This window comes from Anas acuta, chromosome 1 (genome assembly GCF_963932015.1).
Source record: "Anas acuta chromosome 1, bAnaAcu1.1, whole genome shotgun sequence".
Lineage (NCBI taxonomy): Eukaryota > Metazoa > Chordata > Aves > Anseriformes > Anatidae > Anas > Anas acuta.
In genome coordinates, this window is record NC_088979.1 from 164,109,154 (window position 1) to 164,135,271 (window position 26,118).

At 34.9% G+C, this 26,118-nt stretch overlaps 1 protein-coding gene across 9 annotated transcripts in view; it reads right to left on the bottom strand.

Moving 5' to 3' along the window:
• The window catches only part of NAV3 (neuron navigator 3), a 271,226-nt gene that overhangs the window by 23,522 nt on the left and 221,586 nt on the right, over positions 1–26,118 (bottom strand). For 6 of the 9 annotated variants that reach the window (XM_068669117.1, XM_068669119.1, XM_068669118.1 and 3 more), the window contains 8 exons: positions 24,102–24,154; positions 18,586–18,609; positions 16,276–16,353; positions 7,157–7,240; positions 5,316–5,427; positions 3,894–4,015; positions 3,258–3,278; positions 1,914–2,086 (listed from right to left, as the gene is read on the bottom strand). In XM_068669117.1, the coding sequence (XP_068525218.1) occupies positions 1,914–2,086; positions 3,258–3,278; positions 3,894–4,015; positions 5,316–5,427; positions 7,157–7,240; positions 16,276–16,353; positions 18,586–18,609; positions 24,102–24,154 (667 nt within the window). The remainder of the gene's footprint in view (positions 1–1,913; positions 2,087–3,257; positions 3,279–3,893; positions 4,016–5,315; positions 5,428–7,156; positions 7,241–16,275; positions 16,354–18,585; positions 18,610–24,101; positions 24,155–26,118) is intronic. The other 3 variants (XM_068669122.1, XM_068669126.1, XM_068669124.1) reach the window with 1 other exon arrangement.

Sequence of the window (26,118 nt, forward strand, 5' to 3'; positions counted from 1 at the left end):
AGATAAGGTTGCATTCCTGAGCAGTCACAGAAAGAAGCTCAGAATCCTGATCTGACTTCAGACAATGATTCAGATTAGTACGAAATAAATCATTTTATTTTTTCTACCTTGTGACAGTCTTGGGATTCAGAAATAATTAGGTTATTTTGGGTAAAGGGAGCTAAGCCATGATCTTTAAGCAGAGGTTGCTGTCGATTACAACTCTTGAAATAAACAGAATTTTAAATGATGCAACAGAAAACAGTCTTTCAAAGAAAGTAATGTTATCAGTATAACATACAAAGAAATTAATCTAAATAAATACAACTTATGTGATCTCCCCACGAAAGAGAAGGAACCTATGTTTTACTATGTAGAAAGGTCGCAATAAAAAAAAAGGGGGTGGTATAATAAGATCAGAAAATTTTGTGTTCAGAAATGTTACAGAGGAAGAACTGTAAGTCTATGAACTGTGTGGAGATTAGGAAGTCCAGGCTCAGAGACAACAATGGGAAGAGCTTGGGATAAAAGACTAGTCATGTAGTATTGCCCTTGATAAATGCAAGGGATCTGCACACCTAGAGAGAAAATCCAAGAGACAGAGAAGAAAGCAGGGTTGGAAGAAATAAAACAGTTTCAGGTTATGAAAGCAGTTCTGTGAATCATTATTAGACAATGTTGTTGACGAACAGTGCTCTGTTTAACTTCAGGCACTTTCTATTTAGGCTTTTACTAGTGATTTTAAAGTTGATAACAAATCAGATTTGAGGGTACCAAACATGTAGAAATCCTCCCCCCAAAACATACATATACTTGAAATCATAAAAGTTTCTTATAAAAGACACAATAAAACTAGACAGCTAGATGAGATACTCCCTAGCAGGTTGCACGGAATGTGTGGAAAGAAAAAATTTTACTGTGGAGCAGTTCCTTTTGTAGGAATATTTGCTGTCAAATTCCTAAACCTAGTAATAAAAATCCTTAAGGTCTATCAAAAACTGATCATTAAAGGCACCTACCTAACACAGGGAAATTCTGCTTGAAACCTCAGAAATTAGTCACTACAATAGAATCCCCTGAGTACTTTAAGGAAGAATACTCATGCTCTGATTATGCTCAGTCAGGACAAGAAAAGGAAGGCTGGTACCAGTAAAATGCATTTGAGAGTGCGTTCAAAGAGTCAGATTTCCCCACACTGGAAAAAGTTATGAGTTCATAAAAAATTAAAAAAAAAAAGTGGAAGAATATGAATGAGGACTGAGAAATCTATAAGAATGTATTAGAAAGAAAAAAAATCCACAAACTACAAGCAAACAAAAAAAAACAAAAACAAAAACAAAAAAGATGATTTCATAAAGACAAAATGAGACAGCTTTTGATTGATGACTTGTTCTCAGCCTTGACACAGTAAATGTTGATTTGAATAAAAATAAAAAATAAAATAACATCCTGCAAAGAAATCCAAACTCTAAAAGAAGAAGATTTAAATAAAAAGAAGTTATGAAGTAGAGAAATAAATAACGAAAGGATGAACATTTTGTGAAAATCCAAAGCTAGCAGGAAAATAAAATAACATTTTTTATCATGTTGTGGAGAAAGGCAACTTTAGTATTTGGCTTTTACTAAATGCATATGATCAAGTTGTTAATGGTGCAGGAAGAGTACAACATGAGCTTTTGGATATTCATTTGTACAGAAATTTGTACTGCTAGATAATTTTCGATAAAGGCTGTGAAAGAAAGGAAAATGATAAGAAAACGCTGCCAGTGTCTAAATGGAGTGAAAATCGCAAGAAACCTAGCAAATGAATGAAGCAAGGGAGTAAAAGATCACAGCTGTTGACAATGGTTTCTGATTTGCAACACGTTTGAGGAGGCCTGTCTTACAGTCCATCCCATTTGGGAAGAAACATTTGCTAAGAGAGAGAAACTTACGCAGATGCTGACTGTGATGGTTTCATTGATGTTGCCCCACACTCTCCTGAGCTGTGGGGCAATTTGGGTGATGAAGGAAGAGAGGAATCTGTCAGCTCTTCTATGTCAGAATGTGAGGAAGGAGGCTTGGTGGACTTCTTCTTTCCAAAGGCCTGTTTGAAAGAGCTTCTTAGCTGGAAAACAAACATAGAGCAAGATAATTTTCCTCATTTCAGCAATTTGCATGCAGATAATGTTTCGAAGAGTTAGTTTGCAGATGCCATCCTAGCCACTGCCTGAGGTCAGTATACAGAAGCAAGGTATTAACATATGCAACACAGTATCTCTAAAAATATGATACAGTGTTTTGTTTTTTTTTTTTTTTTCATTTATTAATCCAGCGCAGCGCAAACATAAGTCTATGGAAAAGGTGCAGGACTGAGTGGTGCAGCTATGGCAGAGGGGTGCTCATTTAAAGCCATTAAGCCCCAGTGGAATCCCATTCCCATGGCATTCCCTTCCAGGGCTGGCTTTAAATAACCACTTCACATCTAGAGCAGGCAGAACCTGCTCCTTCTAAATGCTGAAATGAAAAGACAAGTCCAATTTACTGGGTTTGCCAATTAGCTTTCCAGATAAAAATTTGATTGATCAAACTATTTCAATGCTATGTTTTGGATCACAAGCAAAAGGACTTAAGCTGGGACATGAGGCTTGCTTTGCTGTACTACTGAGAAGAATGTTAGCTGAAAGGTATCTACTCTTCACTGCAGTTTCTTTTAGAGTAGTAAGATCTTTGAATGTGAAAGCATTGCCTTTTCTCTCTAGAAGCTCTTACCAGTATTGAAAAGGGACAGAATAGCCAAAGAGCCATTTATTTCAGGAGCCAAGATGACATCAGTTTTGTTTGCAGTGAGTTTTAACTAGCCCATTCTTTGATACATTTGTCTAAATACATAAGTTGGTCATCTTTAGGAAAAATGTGTTGTTTAATTTATTTATTTTCAGAAAGGTGTTCTGATTTAAAATTGAATAGAACTCAATGACAAACCTCTATAAAAATGAGGTACTCAAACATGTTATGTTCATGATATAATTGGAGAGTGGGGAGTGTGACCATTGATCAGAGAAACATTAAGTATTTTCCAGATCATGATATCTAACAAGAAAGAAATGGATTTTGGCTACACTCCCCCTTTCTATAGTCTAAACTTTGAGATTAAAATGAATAGAGGCAAACTGAGAAGACATACAAGATAATCTGTTTTAAGAAGGTGTAAAAGCCTACTGCCAAAATAAATAGCAATCATGCCAAGATAGGGTTCTTTATAGATGCATGCCAAATTTTCCATGGTATATATTCACCTCACTTCCTCTAGAGTTCACCTTGCAGAAACATGAAAGAGTGTGGAATTACAAATCAAGGGAATGAAGGCTGATAAGTATTTTAAAACAAGTGTTTATGCAGGTAATATAAAAACAAACAAACAAACAAACAAAAAAAACACGTATTTTCGTCTTTATTTAATGTAAGTATTTGATTAAACCCTTGGAACTATGTGGTATTTGTGTGTTCCATTTGAGAACCATCTTCCTTTCTTTAAACACTGTACTAATTTTACATGAGAATTCATAACAGATTTCAACTCCCTTCAAAGCTGGGTAAAGTATTTGACTCAAGCTTTTGAATCACTACTGCTGAATTAAAATTAAACAGGTTTTCAATGTGGCCCAGAGATATTTTGGGTCATAACAGCTATTTTAAGGCCATTTGCAGTTTTTATTTTTATTTTAAATTATCCTGATTTATGCAAAGAATTCCCCACTGGTATTCAACAATTTTTAGTTTGCTGATAGTGTCACAGTATGGGTACAAGTGAATTGCTTTGCATCTGTCTGGCCCCACACGAATATTGTAGATGAAATGGGCCATTATGCTACTCAGGCACTAGGAAATGACATAATAGCTAAAAGATAGGTTAAAACCTGCTGAGCACTTACCCAGTTTTTCTTTTTCTTCTTCTTGGAGTCAGCATCATTACCACTGCCAATGCTTGAGTGGCTCGTCGCACTGTTGATGCTGGAAACACTTTCTGAAGAATGTTGCCGTCTTATACGTAAATCTAAAGAAAACAACATACATTGAAAGCTATCTGGCTAGGTGACACAGCCTCTGCTTGAATATAATAACCGTTTTTTATATTTATACTGCATCCCACTCTTCAAATGGAGTCTAAATGCATATAAATGGCATTGATTCTTATTGTGGCTTGGATCCAAGATATTGCAGCCCATGAGAAGCCACATCAGAGTCAATGGGAATCTATACAAAACTCTTATGTGCTCCTCTGGACTGGAAGGCAAGAAAGCAGTGATCCCACACAGCAATCTATGCAGGCATAACCTCAGAGCAAAGTAGCTTCTGTTACAGATGGATTAGTTGAGTTATAACCATCATATGTACTACAGTTTGTTTGTTTTCCCTGAGGAGTATAGGCACTATGTGACTTGTAGCAGGGTTTATCAGCATTCAGATGCTACTTTCTAATATACCATGATGGAAATAAGCAGGCAAGAGTTCGTTAAAAACACATGAAACAAAATAAGAAGCAGAGAATATTTAAAAAGATTGGTGCAGCAATTTCTTAAGTCTCTAATAACTATAAGTTAATCACTGGCAAGTATTCTTGCAAAACATATCCACTATATTCCAAGGAAAATTACATTTTAGGCTATTTTCTACTTCCTAGAAGTTAGCTTTGCTATACTTCAGTCATGCAGTGAAATGACCTCAGGGTGAGCATCTAATTTAAATAATGACCTCTTTAAAGAAAGATCAATGGCACTTTCAGAAATTAAGGCTGTTATTTCTTTTTTTCTTCAAGTAATTCCTTTGCTATTGCTTATCAACAGACACTTTGAAATATATATTTATAATATAACATTTGCTAAACTGCAATGAAAAATTAATTCAGAATCTGGAATTTTAAATGTCTGCTTCCTGTACTGATTTGGCACTTTGTGAAGTGAATAAACTGTAATTAGTCTGTCTCTTAATGATTACAACTTTCAGAGCTACATCTTACACTGGATTTCTAAGGTATAACTATGTTTTGATGTAAGACTTCATTAGTGACTTGGGAGTACTTCAATACCTAACTACGGTGACAGGGTTGACTCTTGACACCCAACAATTCATTCCTGGCCACCCAGTTTTGAGAAGGCAAAGCTCCAGGAACTCGGCGGCAAGTAGGAAGCACATGCAAGGTTTCCAGTTGTGGAAACCCACAAGAATGCCTACCATTCACTCCAGAATGTACTTGCCCTTGCAACAGAGTCATCAAAACAACAGAAAAGTAGTGACTTAGCCTTTTTTTCCTAGGGAGAAACTCTGCACTTATTTTAATAGTGACAAAAGCATACCTTTGTGGGTATGATCAGGACCATTCAAGGCTCCTTGAATAGCAGCTTGTGCAGCAGAATTCTGGGCTTTCAGCATTTCAATGGTTTCCCGTAGCTCTATAAGCTCAGATTCCTGTGGGAAGAACAAAGAGAGCTTGAAATATATGGCACAAGAACAATGTTTGTCTAAGCTAAAGAGATAAGAGTGGTCCAAATGAAGTTCATGGGAATGCTTGGATGAATATAAGGGCAACACTAACTTGAAATTCTACTTCAATCTACATTGAATTTCTATGAAGATATTAAACTCAACTCATATTTACTTTTGTATTTATTCTATGCAAAGTTATCATGATATTTGTATGTAAACCAACTTTTTCTTTTTTTTTTTTTTTAATAAAGGTTACTTTAAAAGGGGTCCCAATTTAATATTCATTATAAAGTTAAGAGAGAGAGAAAAAAAAGTACCAAAAGACAATATAACCATTTGACTTGCATCCTGCAGTATGCAAGGCTACTGTTTAATGTCTGAATCCCAATCTGAATTTGTGTGTGTCTACTTCAAAAAAAATAAATAATAATAATAACATTAACTAATAATTCAATTAAAAACAAAAAAAAAAACAAAAGAAACCCACAACTGTTTAACGACTGTCTTGCAGTTTAAAGAAAAACTACTCCAGTGCAGGGAGTTCTGTACCAGAATACAACATCATTTTAATTTAAAAATAGCTTTTCTTTTACTGAATCATTAAAACTCTCCTTCCAGCCCTTGTTTATATAATGAAGATTAAAGGAATTTAACCTCAACAGTAGAGAAGAGAATGGAAGGGACATGTTCCAAGTCTTTTGGGGAACAAGCTTGCTTATGAGATGATTTATTTCAATGTCACTTTTTAATCTCTTTTGGAAAGAAAATCTTCTGAGGGAAATTATATTTTGTAAAAAGTCAAAAGTCTTTTTTTTTTAAATTCCTCTTCATTTATTTTGCTTGAGATGTAAAACAACAACAACGACAAACAGCAAAAAAACACAAGCAATAAAAATATTTTCTATCCATTTCACAGTTAGTCTTGCCATTTTTCACCTGTTGATGATCAACTACCCTGTGAAATTTTATTTTTATACACAGCTACACTGACTCTAGTGGTGAAATAGCTCACAGATATACAGTTTCTTCCATTGCTTGTCTCAATGAGGCCTTTTTGTTTACAGGATACTACTAAGGGCAGAAAACAGTTACAGTAGTTCAATCCTGGTAGGTGCTAAGCACCCTCTTAATCCTCAGCAGGGTACAAAGCCTGCTGAGGATTAAAGGTACAAAGGTTAATTTTAAGAGGTACAAAGTTAAATTTACTAGCTATCAGGTTTAGATTTTTTCCCCAATGTTCACAACAGCACAGTGAAAACCAAAACTGTTTCTAAGCAAATAGGATACCCAACCTACATTTACACTGAATGGAGGCATTTTTGTCTACTTTAAGTACAATCCTTCCCTTCCTGTACTGTTTTACTGGTGTTATTCTGACAATGTTGTCAGGCTGGAATGAAGTAGTCCAGTAGGTTATGATATGTCTTTGTTACAGGATCTTTCAATATGGATTAAACCTAGAGTCGCATATGTTTAATTAAAATCTTAAGCAAAGATTTTATCTTCGAACAATTCTATGATATTGTCTGGGAAAACCTGATGCTGCAGAGTTTAATTCTACTGGAGCTTTATGAAGATTTGATAGTAATGGCCATGAAAGAAAGATCTGTCTGTCTTATTGTCACAGCTGTCCCTGTTTCCTTTCAGTGTTTTTTAAACAAAACTCTAATATAATCTGCTGACTGCTTTCCATCTGCTTTGGTAAACGTACCTTTTGTTCAGCTGTCATTGTTAGACTTTGCAACCGGCCGGTCATATTTCCCAAGCTTTTTTCAAAAGCTGCTACTAGATGAGCCTGTGAAAGTAACAGAAGACAACATTCGTTGTTAGATTGGGTCTTCAATGCACTGTGAAACTTTCAGGTTTTATACAGGAGGCTTTATACATTTTGACTGGACAAACAATACTCGGCCTTTGTGAAATCCAGCACTTTCACTCTGGGCTTTCTCAAAGATCTATTTTTTTTTTTTTTTAATATTCTCTCCCCTCCAAGCGCATCTTCTCCAACGCTTTTGTATTAATTTTAAACTCAGACTGAACAGATGTGAAGCAGCCAAGTGAGGCCAGTGCTCCTCAGGCTTCTTTAGCCCCCAAGGAGCCTAGCTTAGCCTGGAAATGAATTATGGATTTAAAGTCCTGTTTGGAGTTTACTGATATATCGACCAGAAGAAGACTGCTCCCAAACAGAAGCCCAGGAGTGATTATTTTCAATTACTGAACACTTCAATAGAGGAATTCAGGTACTCTATCTTAAAATATAAGTTTTCAGTTCCCAAATAAGACACTCTAAAGTAATCCTGAGAATAAAACAAAAAACATCACAGTTCTTTTTATAAAAGGCCATTGCTTGGTCTGTTTGTCTTATATTGATTATACATATGTATGTATGTGTGTAGAAAAATAACATAAAACGTATATAAAATATAAATACATTTATACATATACATGCAAATATAAAAGACAATCTTGAGAATTCTAACATCTTTTCCACCTTGCTCTGTATATCCATTCCTCAAATAAAAAATGATTACCATATATACAACAGTGTCTCATTTCCACACCTCCAGTTCAGAGATGTTATGCTGGTATGTGGGTTTTGCGTTTTGAAAATTATTTTTGAGTGCAATAAAGATTTCAATATCTTACTCCTTATTACAAGGAGTTTACATCACGTAAAGGATATTATTGACAAATAATGCATTTATTTACTTAAGGGTAGGCTGGTCAAACCACCTGCTTTCTGCAGGTATGCCTTAGGGATAACTCTTTCGTTAAAGGATACGCACCCTAGGGACTACCTTAAAAAAATAAATATGAGACTAGATAAATACGCAATTTCCTAGGAATTACCTTGTAATTATTTAAATTCCTGTTTTAACATACATAGTTTTGGCTGTATACTTAAAGTTATAATTTTAACAAAATGCACTTGGCATATGTGTCAAATACAAGTCTGAATTCTGTCAGTCAATATCAGTTATTCTAGCTAGCTTGAAAACCATGGCCTTCAGCTCTTACTCTGAGAAGATAAAAGTCACTAGCTTTTAAACTTACTTTTTACTTGAAAAATCAGTTGAATATTAAAAAAGATCCAGACTAATTCATGGTGTTTTAATTCTGAAGTTGATGATCAATGTCCCAGAGCCCAGTCAGAGACACGGTAGATGTACTATCACAGAACTACAGCCAAATGTTCCCTTTTTAACATGTGTTTAACAGGAAACTAACTAATGGAGCTCTCTTCACTGACTCATAAAAAAAATCTGTGTCTCAGTGGATGGCTTTACCAACAATGGGTACTGATGGCTTGAAAAGAAAAATCATTTGCTTAATTATGCATTGCTTTTTCTGATTTCTCACAATTATATTGTGACAACTACAGTTCTTTGGTACATAACTATGCATATTTGTGCAAAGTAATTTCCTGCTCTATAGCTTTAGCTTATGCTGTACATGCATAATCCACAAGGAACTTATAAGAAAAAATAAGAAATAAAAAGCATCATTGAAAATGTCAGCAAAGGTCACTGAAACTATCAAGTTATTGTCTGATAGTCTTTAGAGAAAGATAGCCATGTTAGACTTATGAATTCTTAGTAAAATTCAGCCAGTGAATATATAACCTTGACTATATTATCTTGGAGAAGCACACCATGAGTGTTGCATCCTAAATGTAATTGGATCAAGATGATAATAGATCTTTCCTTAGTCGTTTGATATAAAGACTTTTAGGTCTTCATTTGATAGTAATAAAGAAGCATAATTAAAAGGCCCACTGACTGAAAACTACTCAAGAAAAAAAGTTCAATTACTTTGTTCATCACTTTAAATGTTTATTACAAAATAATATGGTTCTATGGTATTATTTTATAATATAATATATACAAGGTATTATTTTCACATTCAGTGCAATAAGCTGTGCTACTTTTCCCCATAGCAGCAAATATTTATTTATTCAGCAGTCTAGAGAACCCCTATTTGTTGAATTTTTATGCATATTTGTTCCAAAAGACATACTATGTAAAAAAATAATAAATGTTCATTTGAAAAAACAAACAAAAAACAGCAAAAACCATACCAAAGATAAACAAAAAACACACACTGTATATTTATATATGACTGTGGATATTATAAAAGGTGGATACGTATATATGCCCAGTTATTTTGCATATAAACAGTCTTTGCATATAAACAGTGAAATGCAAAGTAACTCAGAAATGAAAGCAATTGAAACAAATAGAAAGAAGTAACCTTAACTTTAAAAATGGAAATGAGAAATTAAATATTCAAATTGTTTGCTTATTTCACTTTTATTAAATTGGTATTTTTTTGATTGAATTGGTAATCCTCTGAATCTGAGCATTGTTAACTTTATCAAAAACATCCATTCTTTCATTCTAGCAAAAAATATTTAGAAGTTTTGTTTGTTTGTTTGTTTTTCATAAATTACAGTCAATTTCTCACACCTCAGAAGTCTATGTTAGATACGGCAGTTGCATTAATGGAATACATAATTTGAATACCATATAATATAGCATTCAGACTAAATGTCCTTTTAATAATACCCATTGCTAAAGGTAAACTTACATCTTCATAACTGAATGTAGCATTTTTACTAGGAGATATACTAGGGTTAGTTATGTAACTAGGCACTACTGGAAGTATGTCTGCAGCAAAATGTATCTGTCTTTAATATTGTATACATCTCAGACAAATAGAGGATATGCAGCTCTTAATCTCCAGGTCCATCATATGTGAATTAATTTTGACTTCTATTAACTTATGAAATTCCCGTTGGAAACAGTTGAATAAATAAATCTCAAGGAATGACTTCAGTGTGAAGATGACAGATTTGATTTAGAACATTTCCCAAATCTCAAATGCCTCAATTCTTAGATTTACAGGCTGTCTTGAACGTTCTACTGACATATCTGAAGACTCTTTACTGATGCACTTTGCCATTTCACTTGCTGCATCCAGGTCTATAAAACAAAGATAAATAAATAAATGTCCTCCCACCTGACACAGCTGAAGGAAAGAAGGTGTCAGAGGCCAGGAGGGGTCTGGCTGACTGCAAGAAGTGACTGTACATCTGCTGACCTTTTCTGTTCGCCGGCTGCTATTATCTTCTTGTTTGGCTGCAGGATAGTGGTTCAGGGCTGGCCAAACAAGAGCATTAGCCAGCAAACTCTCTCTGCTTTCCAGTGGCATCCTGGGTCTACTACAATTCACAAGCATGCACCCTTCAGCTTCATACAGTACAAAGCACTGATCAAAGGCCCTCCACACAGGCTGGGTTCAGGCTGCTCACTGGAATTTGAGCCCTTGTCAGTCACGTTGGAAGTCTGCTGGTTGGACATTTTCAGCACTGAAAACAGCCCTTTCTTAATTAGTATTGAGATTTGCCCTTCAGCAACATCAAAACAGGCACCAGGGAAAAAGCCAGAATCTCAAAAAAAAAAAAAAAAGTAAATTAAGCATCCAAACAACAGCTGGGACCTTCATGGATTTAATCATATGCAGGGAAAACACTTTGGGGTTAATCAAATGAAATAAACTGCTGAAATCAAGCATAGTACTTGAGTCCAGCCAACAACTCCTGAATAATTAATGTATCCAAGTAAGAAAAGTCTCAGCAGAGGTTTCCAAATGCTTAAGAAATGCTATAAATTCCATTTGTCAGATTTTGATAAAAAATAATATAAAATAATACATTGAGGAAAGGCTCGACCAAACAGTTCAAATTTCATTCTGATGGTCTTTTAATGACACTTGTACTACAAAATGTCTTTTATGGCAAAGCAAGGAAAAACACAAATAGTGTGATACTGAGATGAAATAGATGCTCATTTTTATTTTTATTTTTACTTTTATTTTTAATTGCATATAATACTTTCGTTTAGTTTTAAAAAGGGAAATGGTAATAACAGATTCAAGCAGATGAACTCTGAGGTAACGAAACTTCTTGCTATTATTATTATTATTATTATTATTATTAATAATAATAGTTTCTTTCTCCAGACCGCAGTGAGGAAAAAAATGTTGCCTATTTTCAGACAGTGAAAGTACACAAATCTGGGGGAGTTTGGGACTAAGGCTGAGATGATTGCATTAATATCAAAGGCATCAGAAATGATTGAGTAACTTTTTGTTCAGCAAAGACACTGCAGAAGATACCTTGCTCTCTGCCAGAGATGGATGTAGCTATATAAAAGACAGAAAGCAAGTAATTTTTTTTTCCAGAAGAATTACTGTTCGTTCAGGTTTTAGCCTACTGAAACACAAACATCTCAAAATGAAGATCGCAACAGTATTATCCATTGAGAGAGCTGAGAGAGTAAAACATGTTTTCGATTTCTTCTCTGAGAATTTTTATTTTTTTTTAATTAGAACTATTTCTCTTTCAAAAGCCAGGAGTTCATGAAATATGCCTGTTAGATTAGGAGATAAATGATATGCTAGTAAACCAGATCTATTTTATAGACAAAATTGCTAAGACAGAATGAGCTCATGAAAATTAAAAGCCCACCTGGGTTTTTCATGTTTGTCATATTATATCAGATATTTGTTAATTACTTTCATAATTTTTATGAAAAGTATATAATCACTTGCTTTGAAATATCAATTTTGTAATTAGAATTTCATAGGGCATATCACAATTAAAAGGTTGTATATACACTCTGTTTTCAAGCTGGATTTTATTTGTGATGTTTTATTGACACTTCATTGGATTTACTTACATGAAGTGCTCAAAGGACTGACAGAATTAGTACTATCAAATTTATATAGTCTCCTCTGATCCTTTGGACTTACATGAAAGTGTTCTTTATAATGCTTTACATCTTCTGTACCAGAAATAACAGGGAAAGAACTCAGAACTAGGCTTATTGGTTAAAGCTTTTACATTTTTGCTTTTGTAAAGGATGTATCTCATGACTACATCCCCAAAATATTTACATATGATAACTAGCAATACTTACTTTTCTTTAAAGAACGTTTTCATTGTGAAGGTTCTTAAATCCCTTGTTCATGCATGGACAAATTGAAGCCTTGAAGGTTCATGTTCCTGAGTTTAATTTTGAGGGAATTCCACATGCTGTGGTTTCGGAAGAAGGAGAGATTTCTCCACTACTGTTTAAAAACCCCACATGCTAACAGGATCAGATTTAGAGTTGCTTATAGGTTCAGAATTTAAGGACTGTCTCCATGGATATGGATTAGAAGGTGGATGACACATTCAAAAGAACAGCACTAAGTTAACTTGTACACAACATATGGCATGCATGCATGTATATATATACACACAAGCACATTCAGGTTTACAAATGTGGTACTTCTGGATAGGTAAAAATAGATGCACATGCATACAGTTTTTCTAAGTGTCCTGTTGAAAGTTTTACCTTTTAATTTAGATTGGTAGAAAAGCTATGGGCTGTAATCCTCTTACATGTTGGGAAGTCCAGAGTCCATTGGACCACATCCCCACCCAATACAACAGATTGAGCCCATCTTATTTCCTACGTGTGCAGCAGAATTAGTTTGGAAAAATAATCACAACAAAATCCAAAATGTATCCATGTTTCTAGCTTGACTAAGTTTCTCTGAAATGGTATTGTTATTAGAAACCACAGTGTTTACTCCACACAAAGGAATACTAGCCAGAGACATAGGCAATACTTCTAAGTATTACCAGGGAGACTGGACATAAGTGGGCAAAATCAACTGAACAATGGCCTTAGTGGCTCAGCTGCACAGGGGAACATCCTCTTACCCTGTTGCACTTGTTGCTGTATTAAAAGCTACAGCATTGCTGAAGAAGGACATATCCTAAACATCTGACTTCTAAATATCATCTTTCAACTTCAACACAACAGCAACAAAGAATCTGCTGGTGCTTTCTGTTCAGAACTAAAGGAAGGAGAGAAGTGCAATCTGTTTTCTGCCCACACAGTGGAATGAGGTATGGTACCAAGAGCCCTGAGTTACTACCAGCACAGGTGGTACCACTGGTCTGAGGTCCCAGACCAGTCCTAGTAGAGGCACCTGAGCACAGGACCTCCACAGCCCTCTTCCCCATGCTCCCCACCGCATGGCAGAGCTGCTGCAGCCATGTGTTCTCGGTAGAAAGAAAAGTACCCTGTGGAGAGCAAGAGGTTTTCTAGTGACTACACAAGACGTTGGCTAGGCTCTTCTGATTGTTCAGCACTGGCTTTAGTTTGTTCTCAGGATGGGCAAGTGAAGAATTGCCTAGCCTGGCAAAGATTATCAATGTGATCGATGTTTTAGTTCTAAAATATACAAGAGAAAGAACCCCACACCCAGGATATACATGCTGGCTATAAATTCCCAAATGAATAGCCCAGCTCCAAATCTTTTTTTTTTTTTTTTTTTTTTTTTTTTAAATTTACGAATACTGCAGGATTCCAGCATTGTTTGCTTCACTGATTTATCCTCAGAACTCAGAAAAGACTGGAAATCCATAACGCTCCAGACATACAAATGTCCTTTGCAGCAACCTGACCACAGCAAAAAGAGCTAAGATAGCTCTTCTTCACTTTCATGTGTGGCAGTCCAAAGGGATCAAGCAGCTTTCACACAACTAGAAATTATTTTCCCCCAGCATGAACACAGTGCTACAAAGACTGAAATAATTGCTCGAAAATAATGGCAGTATTTATAGAGCTAAATACTCAGTACATCTACATTATGAAGAAAGATGCTCTACAGGTTGCCCAAGACATCAGGGACCTGCTTTCTTGAAATGTATAATGATCCTCTCTTGCAACTGCATCTCTGCTCTCCTTGGGAATGATAACTATAGTTACATCCTGAATCACATTTAAAAATTGCTGTACAACAGTTGATCAGTAACTGGCTGGTAACTTCATCTGAAGCCATAGCAACCAAGCACAACTGTAGATCATATTACCTATCTGGCATTATTTTCTGATAAGTTCAATAACTCATATTACTGATGTATGACAATTGGAAGGAACACCAGGGAACTCTTGGTGAAATAGCCCAGTTTTCATGAGTTCTATATCAGCACAGTTACTGTAGCATGTGAATTCTATATACATTTGTATATTGTTTTTCTTTTCACATCAATCTATATTTTTCAGGGTTTATCTTTGTGAAATGTAACTATAATGAATTCTATCAACATTTTCAATTCATGCCCTTTTGTTTGTTCTTTTGTTGGTTGTGTCTCCTTGCTTTCTTTTTTTTTTTTTTCTTTTTTTTTTAAAAAAAAAACTTGATTCTGAGGAAAGACTGGAACTGAATGGGAGAGAACTACAGAATTATTGTCACATCCAAAGTGACAAAGTGACAAAATTATTCCTTGCTCTTACAGATAGGATAAATGCATTTGTGTGGCCATGCACCCTTTCTTATGCTTCTCGCTTTGTTTTGACAAAGTTTATGTTTATACAAATCATTGACAACTTTGAAAAGTAAAGATAAAATATTAAACTGAGAATTTAAGGAAGTCTAGTAATTTACAGTTCAAAAGGTTAACCAACATTCGAGTCTGTGGACACACTAGATGTGACACAAACTGCAGTTTATCTTGGTGCAATTGTCCAAGTGGAGTTTATGAAAGCTACATGTCCCAGATTCTTATAGCACCATAAACCAAAAAATACTAATGGCACTTCTTTAATATTTTAACAAGGTCTAATCCATAAGTTGTAACATGCTTTACAAAGCAGGTAAGAATTATTGCTCTATTTTATTTTAGATTGGTAACTAGGCTTCTAAATCATCACTGAGGTTTTTCCAGTCTGTTTTGTTAAGATAGAGCTTGAAAAAGTCCTAGATACTACTATTAAAATGTGTAGTTTCCTGCAATAACATGACTATATTCGCTGTCCAATACCTTCTTCTCTAGTCCTCCGTTCCTACTCTACAGGCACAGACAAATCTGCTGCTATCCAGAGTGTGTCTTATTAAGTTATATATAATTTTCTACATTCATCAATATCAGAATGAAACCTTGAAAGTTCATATCTGAGAACATAAATTTCATCTTAGTGGAAATCAAATCAATTAATCTTGAAGACACTGAATAAAAGAAAATTCACACTGAGATTTTTTTCCAGTAGTCTCTTTTTCAATAAGATTTAATAAAGCATTTGTTAGAATATCCTGATTTTTTTTTTTTATTATTTTTTTTTTTGCACAAAACTGCATCACCTTTACTGAAACTGATACAGCTATATTTTTGGTGCTTGTAACATTTCATATGTCAGGGAAAAGTTGCTTTTCAACTTAAAAAATGCAGTACCATACTGGCTGTAGCAGTTTAATACCCACAAAACTGACAGAATTTTTACTGTGACTCAAAATCTGTAATAAGCTTTAGAGTCTTGATAGTTTGGATGACATATAATGGAACAGAGTACTTCACCATTACTGTTCGGTCACAGTGTTTAATTTGTCTCTGATCCACAGTGAGTGCATCTCTATACCTTTCAAAAGGATTTTAAATGACCCAGATAAAAAGGGTTGGTGCTTCTGTCACTAAGCATGAGTCTGTCACTTTTTTACTTGTAAGGAATACAGTGAAAATTGCCACACACCAATTATCACACTTAAAATTCCTCCTTAGAGGACAGGTAATAACAAAAGAAAAAAAAAATTACAACCATTGATCTTTGCAGAACATTATTTTCTATTTCCATTGTGTATATATTAAATCAAATAATTAATTTCAAAAACACCAAAATAAATAAATAGAAGTCTGCCAGCTTACATCTTGATATAAGAATTAAATAAGAGTAATTAACCCATCTGAAAATATTTTTCATCAAAAGCAAAAATACTTACATTTGCTGAAAGTTGAGATGTAAGTGTAGCAACTTTTTCTTGTGATGCAACCAGCTCTCTCCGTAGTTTCTGAATTTGCTAGATAAAAAAATGCTGTTGTCAGTATTTCAGGGATTTCTTTTTGTTGCATTTTTTGTACTGCTAATATGTGATCACTAAACATGTGAAACAATACCTTAGTTCCACATGTTTTAATCACAAAACTTAAAAAAATACTAATTAATAAAAGTAATGACCTAATTCTGCTCCAGCTGTTTTGTTTACATATGCAAATGTCACTCTTTTTTTTTTTTTTTTTTACCAAATCATGTGGGTTCCAAACATATTCTTAGTGCAACCAAAAATAGCAGCACTGGCTGAGGCCTGAAATTGTGAAATATGAAGGAATTTGCAAGAAGTTCACCTTGTCTGACTGTAGACATATTATTCAATAACATACATTAAATGTCTGCATTAGATGCAGATGAAGTGCAAAAGCTACTCCTCCACTGCCTGGCATGAAGATGGTTTCAATGGCAATCTCAGGCAGATTTTTACTTCACAGATCATGGGGTACAGTAATATTTTTCTAACACAATAGTTCCCAAATTACATTTGATTCAAACATGTAGCTTCTTTAAAACTTATGTCTGTTTTGTTTGTTTGTTTTGTTTTTGTTTTGTTTTTCCAAAAACTCTCTGGCCAACTTAAAAAAATACATATATATAGATTTAGATGTACATGATGACAGAAAAATAAACTAAATTCAAAGATCCTGTATCCTTTTATGAACAATAGAATACTTAAGAAAAACATTCATTTGCATTTCAGCCAGGGTAGATATGAAGCATAAACTAGCACATCATTTAAAGTGAATTTAATCCTACTTGAGATCTTACTGGGACTCTGGGCATTGCACTAAACTTAAGTACAGTATAGCGTTTCACTTTGAACCCCTTTCATACTCAGACATAAAAGGAATTACTGCAGACTAGTGAAGTAAAATGTCTAAAGCCAGCCTAACAAAGGGAGCACATGGCATTCTCATACTAATATCTCCACTAATAAGGACTATTTAAGTATTTTGACTTTATGATTCCTGTGAAAATCAACAGGGAATACTTCATACACTTTAAAAGTGAAATAATTCCTGTACATCTGTGATACAAAAATGTCTATGTCATTTGCACTGTCTCAAAGTAAATGAGACATATTTTAGCTGTTCTCTATCCTGGTCTGGCCCCCCCTCCCCCCCCCCCTTTTTTTTTTTCTTCCAAGATTTCTTTTGGTTTTCAATAGCAATTATTTGAGCTGCCTGCTTAGGCTACACTTTCATCACATTCCTCCAAGTATACAAAGTCAGTTCTCAGAAGTGCTATTCAGCATCTCCTGCAAGAGCATTCACAGAGCACATCTAGATACCAGAAAACTCCTCACGTAGGAGAATATGAAAAATAAATGTTCCATGTGTTGTTTCTTTATGAAGGCAAATGAATTAAGGAATTGTTTTTTACACTACCGAGCTATGACACACCTTTTTAGCTCATTTGTTTTAACTTTCAGAGAAAGTAGTTTAAAAAAGTTCAGGAAAAATATATTGAAATAGACTGCTGTAAGGAAGAATATGTTTATTTGTTCAACCTTCTTAAGGTAACTTTTGGTTGACTTTTTATGTGATCAGAATAGTTAAAATAAGAGCAGAATAAATGCAGGAGTCTGAAAGCATATAGCTTGGTAAAGTGGAAGTGCACCACTTGGTGCTGCATTTTATTGTTTCTAATCCTTGGTGCCCTTTTAATATAACCAGTACTTCATTTTGAGAAAGGCTGTAATTGTATCCAGCTGCTGACCCACTCCTGTCACCCATTCTTATACACTGTGAGCTGTTTTCCACGTCAGATTTGATTTATATCTGAAATCAATCTGTGTTTCTCTGAAATACATTGAAGTGGTCAGTTTCAGAAATTTAATATAAAGCAAAATGTAAGTGATAGAAGTTCAAAGTGAACCTTCTAAGTATTTTTCTCCTGAAAGGCAGCACATTACCTTGAACTGCTTAGTCTCTTAGATCCAGTACAGAGTTGATTTAAGTCTTAGATCAGACATATTACAACTCCTCCACTCACCAGCCCAATCCTCATTGATTCTTTTCACCTTTCCAGATCCTCAGCCAAGAAGTATCAGCATAACACTAAGAAAATAACTTCTAGTGCAGCTACATGAGGTGTCCTTTTACCAGCATCTCAGAATTTTAGCCATATCAGATACACAGTAAACTTCTAAGTAACATCATAAAAATACACAACTATAAAAATGAAGAAAATTTCTTACCTCTGAATGTGCCTTTTCTTCTGCCTGCAAGAAAACAAAGAAGAAATGACTTAGAAATAATGTGCAACATTAATTGAGGTAATAGATAATAAATGCGAGCAGCTCTGAAGTGAAATGAATAGCTTCACAGATCTGTTACATTTAAGGAAGGTATGCAGTAAAAACAATAAATGGAATTCCTTTCAACTTACTTGGAGAGGCTCCAGCTGAAAACCCAAAGAGTTTGCCAGCATACTGACAGGACAAAACAGTGGATAAAGGAGGAACAGTAACAGAACTACAACAGAACTACTTAGAACTACATTTCTAAGATAGGAAAGAATATTTGCTATGCTGTCACTCATGTACGTTAGTCTGTACAAGTGAACTTTTATACCGTAATGATTATTACAGCTCCTACAACTATATTTGCTTAACTGTATACCGAACAACAATCCTAACCGACTAATCCCTGCTAAGAGAAGTTGGCAGCATACCAGGAAAACATATACGGAGGAAGGTGGGAGGAGAGGGCTACTTGAACTTTCAAGTAATGTATTCTAGAGTACTGACCAAAATATTAAGATCTCTCAGGGCTCGTTAAAATTTTAACTTAAATTTGCTAATATTATTTTATAATTGTAGATATTTTCCTCTTTGTTATGTAATGTGTCGTATAATGATGCTAAGCTTCTTATTTATTCATTAGTCTTTTTCAACAAGTGAAAAAACAAAATCATTACAAAGCATACCTTTGAAAGTCTGCTAAGATAAAAGTAATTTAATTTGTTAGCAGGGGAGTAGTCTAATTTAGGAGGCATTTTCCAGACAGAAAAAATCTTGCTTTAGTGAAATTCTAGTGGAAAGGAAAGATGTGGCATGAGAGGAAACCATTTGGTAACATAAAATAATTATCAGTGAGTGTACTGAAAATCAATGCACCCCATGACCTGAGGTGGGCCAAGTTCAAAGAAAGAGTCTGACATTGTCTGGAAGATTAGTAATCAATGAAAAAAAAACATGTGTAAAAGAATTAGATGTAAATAATGCTAGAAAGACTTAAAAAAAAAAAAAGGAAAAAAAAAAAAAGAAAAAGATGAGTTCCTCAGAAAATTCACGTTAGTCAGTATCTGTGTTATTACAAATTAAAATAACTATTTTGATGTTTGTTTTTGAGCCAGTGTTAAGCACAATATCTGTGTTGTTAGAATTTTAATAACTGATTACAAAAATATTTAATTTCTTAACCTGATGCAGGGGGAGAAGACTTTTAGAAAATGCCTCTTTCAATAAATGTTTATCTGTTAATAGTTCCTGAAAAGACTGAGATGCTGTGATATTACTGTGCAACACTTAGCTGAAGCTACTCTAGCACCTACAATCACTAAATGGGAACAATTTAGAATCGTGATTATTTGCCAGCACTGATGTGACACACTTACTGACATTAGCTTTCTAATTTATGTTCACAGAAATGGGATCTGCCTACAGAAAATTTTGAAAATCTATTCTCATTACTGTTACTTTAAACATGTAGTGTATGAAAAGTCATCAAAGGATCAAGAAAGACTATGCATCCTTATGAATTCTACTGTGCCAAGAAAAGCAAAAAGTAAAATAAAATAAAATAAAATAAAATAAAATAAAATAAAATAAAATAAAATAAAATAAAATAAAATAAAATAAAATAAAAAGAGTTGGCCTTCTGTTACTGAAACTGCCACATGGAGACCTCGTCCTTCATCCTCAGACCACTGTGGCTCCATTGGTGAAGGAAATGTTGCATGTTTTAGCAGATGGCTTCCTCAGCATACAGAGAAGTGTTGTCACTCTCCCCAGAGGTCAAAGAGAGAGCTGCTACAAGACATCATTTGTGGACAGTGGAGGAAGTAAATGAAAAAGAAATAAGAGGTTGCTGGGTGTATTTTCAACTTAAAAAATAAAATCAGAAAACCAAATGCAAGTGAGAAGTTTTCAGTTAAGAGTTCATGCTGACACCATTGTAATCCAGCACTTAGTCATTGGCTCACAACTTTAGAAATTTGCTCTAAAAGGAAATCATGTTCTTTTCCTCCCTTTACTTCTCTATCATATCTAAGCATCCAATCCTTGCAATATATTTTTCTCTTTTTGAAGTCTTACAGTATTAGCATACAAATGACATGTCCTTACACATCTCCTTTGAGCTTGGCTTAGCACAGCTAATGAATTCTGGGGATTCTAAGTGTAGCTAATGCTGAAAAGCTAGTGTGAGAAATAGAGCAATTAACTGAAGATATGCAAATATCAGTGTCTCACCTACTGAGCAGGAGGAGATTAAAACTGGAGACAACCTATCATAATTTACACTACCACACAGCTTTTTCAACTTCTTGGAGAGCTAGATGGCTGCCAAAATAGGATCAGTATTTCAGTCCTGGAGTCTACTATGTCCAGTTACATAGCATACTTTTATGTGAAATTAAATGTATGTCTCTGTACGTGTATATCTCCACTAGCTAGATTCCTAGTCTATTCAAGTACGTTTAGAAAACCCAAATGCAAACCCCCCAAAAAAGCCAGTACATTCAGAAAATACTAGTGAATGCAGAAGATCTGTCTCATCAGACTTACTCGTTGCAATAGCAGCAAATCATGAAGTGTCTTTTCTGAATCTCATATCCTAATTCTCAAAGAATCAATCTTTTGAGTGTAATTTCAAGTTCTTCAGCCATCCTCTGATAATAATATGTAAAGATCTTTATTTTGTACTTTGTCTGAAACCCTCCAGTGATTAGACTGCAGAAAAACACTAGCATTAAGGCTTAAGGTAATGCTTGAGGAATCTAATAAATGGCTTTGACTGAGACATTTATGGAAAGGCAGCTACTTTGGAGTTCCTGCTGAGTGATGTTGGCCTGTGTAAGCAAAATAAAACACCCAGTTTTTGTATTCTTTCTTGAATCCAATAATAGCTGAATGTGGACACGTGTATGGCTAGGTGTGCCATAACGCTGTGAAGCTATCCCTTCATGGAGGCAATGGGACACTGCACAGCATCACTGAAAAATTAAGTATTTCTCTTATACTTTCAGATGATTTGATACTGATTGCCTACTTCTCATCTTTCTGCTCCACTTCTGCCTCATCTCCTGATTAATTGCTGAAAAGTTTAAACATTTTTCACAGGATCAGAAGGATCAAGCAGGAGAAATTCTGATCAAAAATCATCCCTAGAGAATCAACCGTAGCCATTTTATCATATTAATTCTTTCCTTGTCCTTTAAAGATTTTTCTATAATTTTTATTATCCTGTCTGCATAATCCATAATTTTAGGAGGGAGGCTTAGCTACACTGTGAATTTACAGCCAGAAGTTTCAGAAGCTATTCTGCTGGCTTACAGCATGAAGTTAGATAAACAGTATTAAGTTTATTTTACAGGAAAAGTACCATTCTCTACTATCATGAGGATCATCTAGTTCTACCCCCCTGCCATGGGCAGGGACACCTTCTACTAGACCTGGTCGCTCAAGGCCCCATCCAGCCTGGCCTTGAACAGCTCCCGGGATGGAACATCCACAACTCTGGGCAACATGTTGCAGTGCCTCGCCACCCTCTGAGTTAAGAATTTCTTATGTCTAATCTAAACCTACCCTCTTTTAGTTTACAGTCATTCCTCCTTGTCCTATCACACATTGTGGAAGAAACCACAAGCAAGCATACTCCTCCCAGCAAAGAACTTGGGATGCTGACACCTTGCCATCCCCACTCTTCCCAGACTGGAGCCATTGACCCAGAGGAGCAGTGGAAGCATGAGCAGGACACCAGAGCAAAGGGATAGATCCTAGACATTGCATGCATAACAATTTAAACTGTATTGTTCTTATTGAGGCATTTCCCATATATAGCTATATTCCTATTTTTTTTCATCCTTCCTTTTTTTTTGTTAAAAAAATAAATCTGCATAATTTCTTCCCCTTCCCCTTCCCATTCCCCTTCTCCTTTTCCCCATACTTAATTTATACTAACAAAAAAAAAAAAACTCAGCTTTCCCTGCCCTTCCCCTGTAACAGGATTTTGAGTGTGAAAGGGCTTGCACAAGCATGGGCACACTTAAGCAAAGGATGACAAGGATTGCTGGACTCTGGCTAGAGCTGGAGTTAGATTTTGGTATAAGGTCAGGGTCATATCTCAGGTTTGCAGGGCTCTTTAACAAAGCATAAAGTCTTCTTAAATTTAACAACAAAGCTTGAATTATAATTTTGGATTCTCCCATGGAAACTGTGCATAGTGTCTCATAGATAGGGATATAGTAATACATATTTTTCCCCTACCAAAACATAAGCAAGAAGCTTTGCTTTGTATGCTAGTCGTACCTCATGTGCAGCCACTCTGCATGTACATTCTACCCCTAAAATAATTCAGGCTTCATCTGGACTGGAGTTGTTTGCAACTTGCTGCTAAGGCCTAGGCAAAACTAATGCATGTGTACTGATGTTTTAGACATGCTCTTGTATAGACATTTTTATGATTAAACATAAATAGGAGGGGGACCATTGTGGTAGATGTTAGACTACCCTCTTTCCAGGCTAGCACAAGTTTAGCATTGAGATAGAGCTATCAGTTGTATAAGTGGTACAGTGGCATCAGCTTGCATGGATTGCGTATTCTCAGGCAAGAACTGATTTTGGCCTGGACATGGCAACTGACACTATTCAACACCTAGAAATATGGAGAGGAGAAAACTATTTATGAACACATGGTATAAGAGGGTTGTTCTCTCATGACAAAAGGGTAACTACAGCATGTAATTGTGGTTAGCAAATAGATTGTAAAGCAGCCGTAATGTATTAGCAAGAGAATGGCAAAATGTGTTTAACTCATCCCATCTGGATGTTAGCAGAACAATGGAAGCAAAAAGTTTCACAGAAGATATATATATATATATATATATATATATATATATATAAAGATAATTAAATAAAAAAAGGAAAAAATAGCTTCTGCTTGAGACAGGAGAATACAGTTGACAATTACTTAGTCTAATTACCTAATTAACTAAGGTTAATCATTTTTAAGACATTCTCCTTTTAGAAATAATGCTGTCATTTTCAACAAAGATCAATAGACATTTAAACTGAACATTTTATCTCCCTTATCCTGAAGCAATCTTGTATTTTTAAAGAAATGCACCTCAAGCAGCAGCAAGACAAAAACACGTTGTAAATTGTGCAATTAGAAAAATAGCTGAAAATGAGCAAAAGCACTCAGCATTATTAACTACAATAACATAAGGTCCCCCTTGAAGTGAAAGTCCTAGATTATTACCTTCTTTCTAGCTTTCAAAATATACACTAGGCAATTTTGAGCAGTTTTAAATCAATCACTTAAAAAGATGGAAATAACATTTTAAAATAGAATAACAATAATGCCAAATGTTCTTGCTTTATTGCAGTGCAATTTTAATCCTTCTAAACCTCAAACTATTAAAAGTTTTATGAAAAAACGAACAAGCACAGCACCAGACACAACTTCTTTCTAAAATGTCAATACTCACCGTAGAGTAGAGAGAGGATGTGCTGGAGACAAGTGATAATGAGGACCCGTGTACTTCAAAAAAAAAAAGGAAAATAACATGAAATATTGATGGAAGCATAAAACTTCTTCCATGTAGCTCAATAACTAAACATCTTTTTAAAATGAGAAACAATTTTCCACAAAGAGCAGTTATTATAAGTTATCGGTATGGAAAAGCTATTGACATTTTTTCTTGCACTTGAAAAGATTGTTTATACAGAAAAATCACTTTCATGCATGCTAGGTAGGAGAGTGAGCCAGTGAGATTCAGCATTATTACCAGCAAACCAAACATCTCTTTTGTTGTTTTGACAACAAATCATCTGATAAATACAGTCTTTATAGAAAACAAAAATTGAGTTGTTTATATACCTGTCCAAAGCTCAGCAAACTGCTTTTAGAAAAAGAATATGCTTAGCAAAATCATTCACATTCCCCAGGATGAGCTCCCAGGATTTGCTCAGCAGGTTTCCCTCTTCAGCACAACACAGACCAGTGCATGCTGGCATTCGTAGTTTGTGAAGGGATACTGCAAGATGTGGTGACATACATCCATTAATCACCTGTAGAGTCTGCCTCAAGACCAGAGTGAAGATTGAAGGACTTCACCTTAAAAAGTTGTTCCTGGCCTCTCTGAAAATGTGGAGTGAAGACTAAACTAAGACCAAATTGCCCCTTCTGCTTCTTATGACACTCTAAGGACAGACACACTAATGGAAAACTTTAAATATGATTTATTTCATTACTTCTTTTAATTTTTGTTTCAAAAGAAACTTGTTTAATATTTATACTCTGCCATTGTTTGACAAATATACTATTTTGTTTAGATAGCTCTCTGTCTGTCAAGGTGTCTGTATCCCAATCTGGCAATACAAGAATACTTGGATTAGTCAAAAAGACTTTAAATCTAATTTGGTAACTGGGTAATTATTTACAAAGTTGTGGTCATCCCTGAAATCCTGTTGCTTGCAGTCAAGACCAGGTTTTCATCCTCTGCTTTTAAACTTTCAGCTAAGTTCCCATTCTGCTTTTGTACTCAGTGGTTCTACCCATTACCAGATTTGTTTCACTAAAATTTTCCTTAGAACTAATATCTTAAACAAAATACTTTTGGCCTTCCAACAACATAATTTCATAATCTCTAGTGACTGATGAAGTCCTGAAAACTGTTTATTATTGCTGCACTGACTTCCATTTACCGTGGTTGATTGCGGTTATCCACTCTAGCTGGATATGAGACATGACCAATGAAAAAGCTTTTTTCAAAGTCACTGATGACCCATTACTGAAATTCTACATTTAATACCTCTTTTTTCTATGCCTTTTTATTTCCCTTGTTTTCTCTATTACTCTTTCACTGTTTCTTTTGACAATTCACCTATTCCTCAGCAAAGGGTCTGTAGTCACCTCTGTCCTTGAATTAGGTGATATGCTTTTGTGCAGTCAGCCATCAGAGGATGTGCTGACAACTCACAGCTTGATCTGTCCTGCACCCTACTGCTAGTATTACATACCCAGATGTCTGCCTGACATATCATCTGAAATGAAGAAGGAAAAATTGAAAAGTAAAAGTAAAAGTGTTATTTGTCCGTTATTTCACCTACAACTCATTTTTTTCCTCTTTATCCCATAGCTATGAGCTTTGGAGGTAGCGGAAGATTTATTTTTTATATATATATTTAATTTGCTTGTTTTAAAGACCATTTATATTGTCATCGCTTAGCAGTAAGCAAGACTGGAGAGAATGAATCTCCATGAAATTTTACATTTTATTTTTTTTTAAATTAAAGGATGTGAGAAATTAGTACTTAACAGAATCCTGCAGATGATCAGATTTAACAGAAATGCTAGAAGAAAATGTTACCATGCATTTAGTTAAGACTTGTTAAATGCTCTGGGGTTAAAAAAGAAAATAAACCAACAAACAACAAAATAATTACAATAACAAAACACAAAACAAATCCAAAAAATAATATTCAAATTCCAGGTGTTGTATA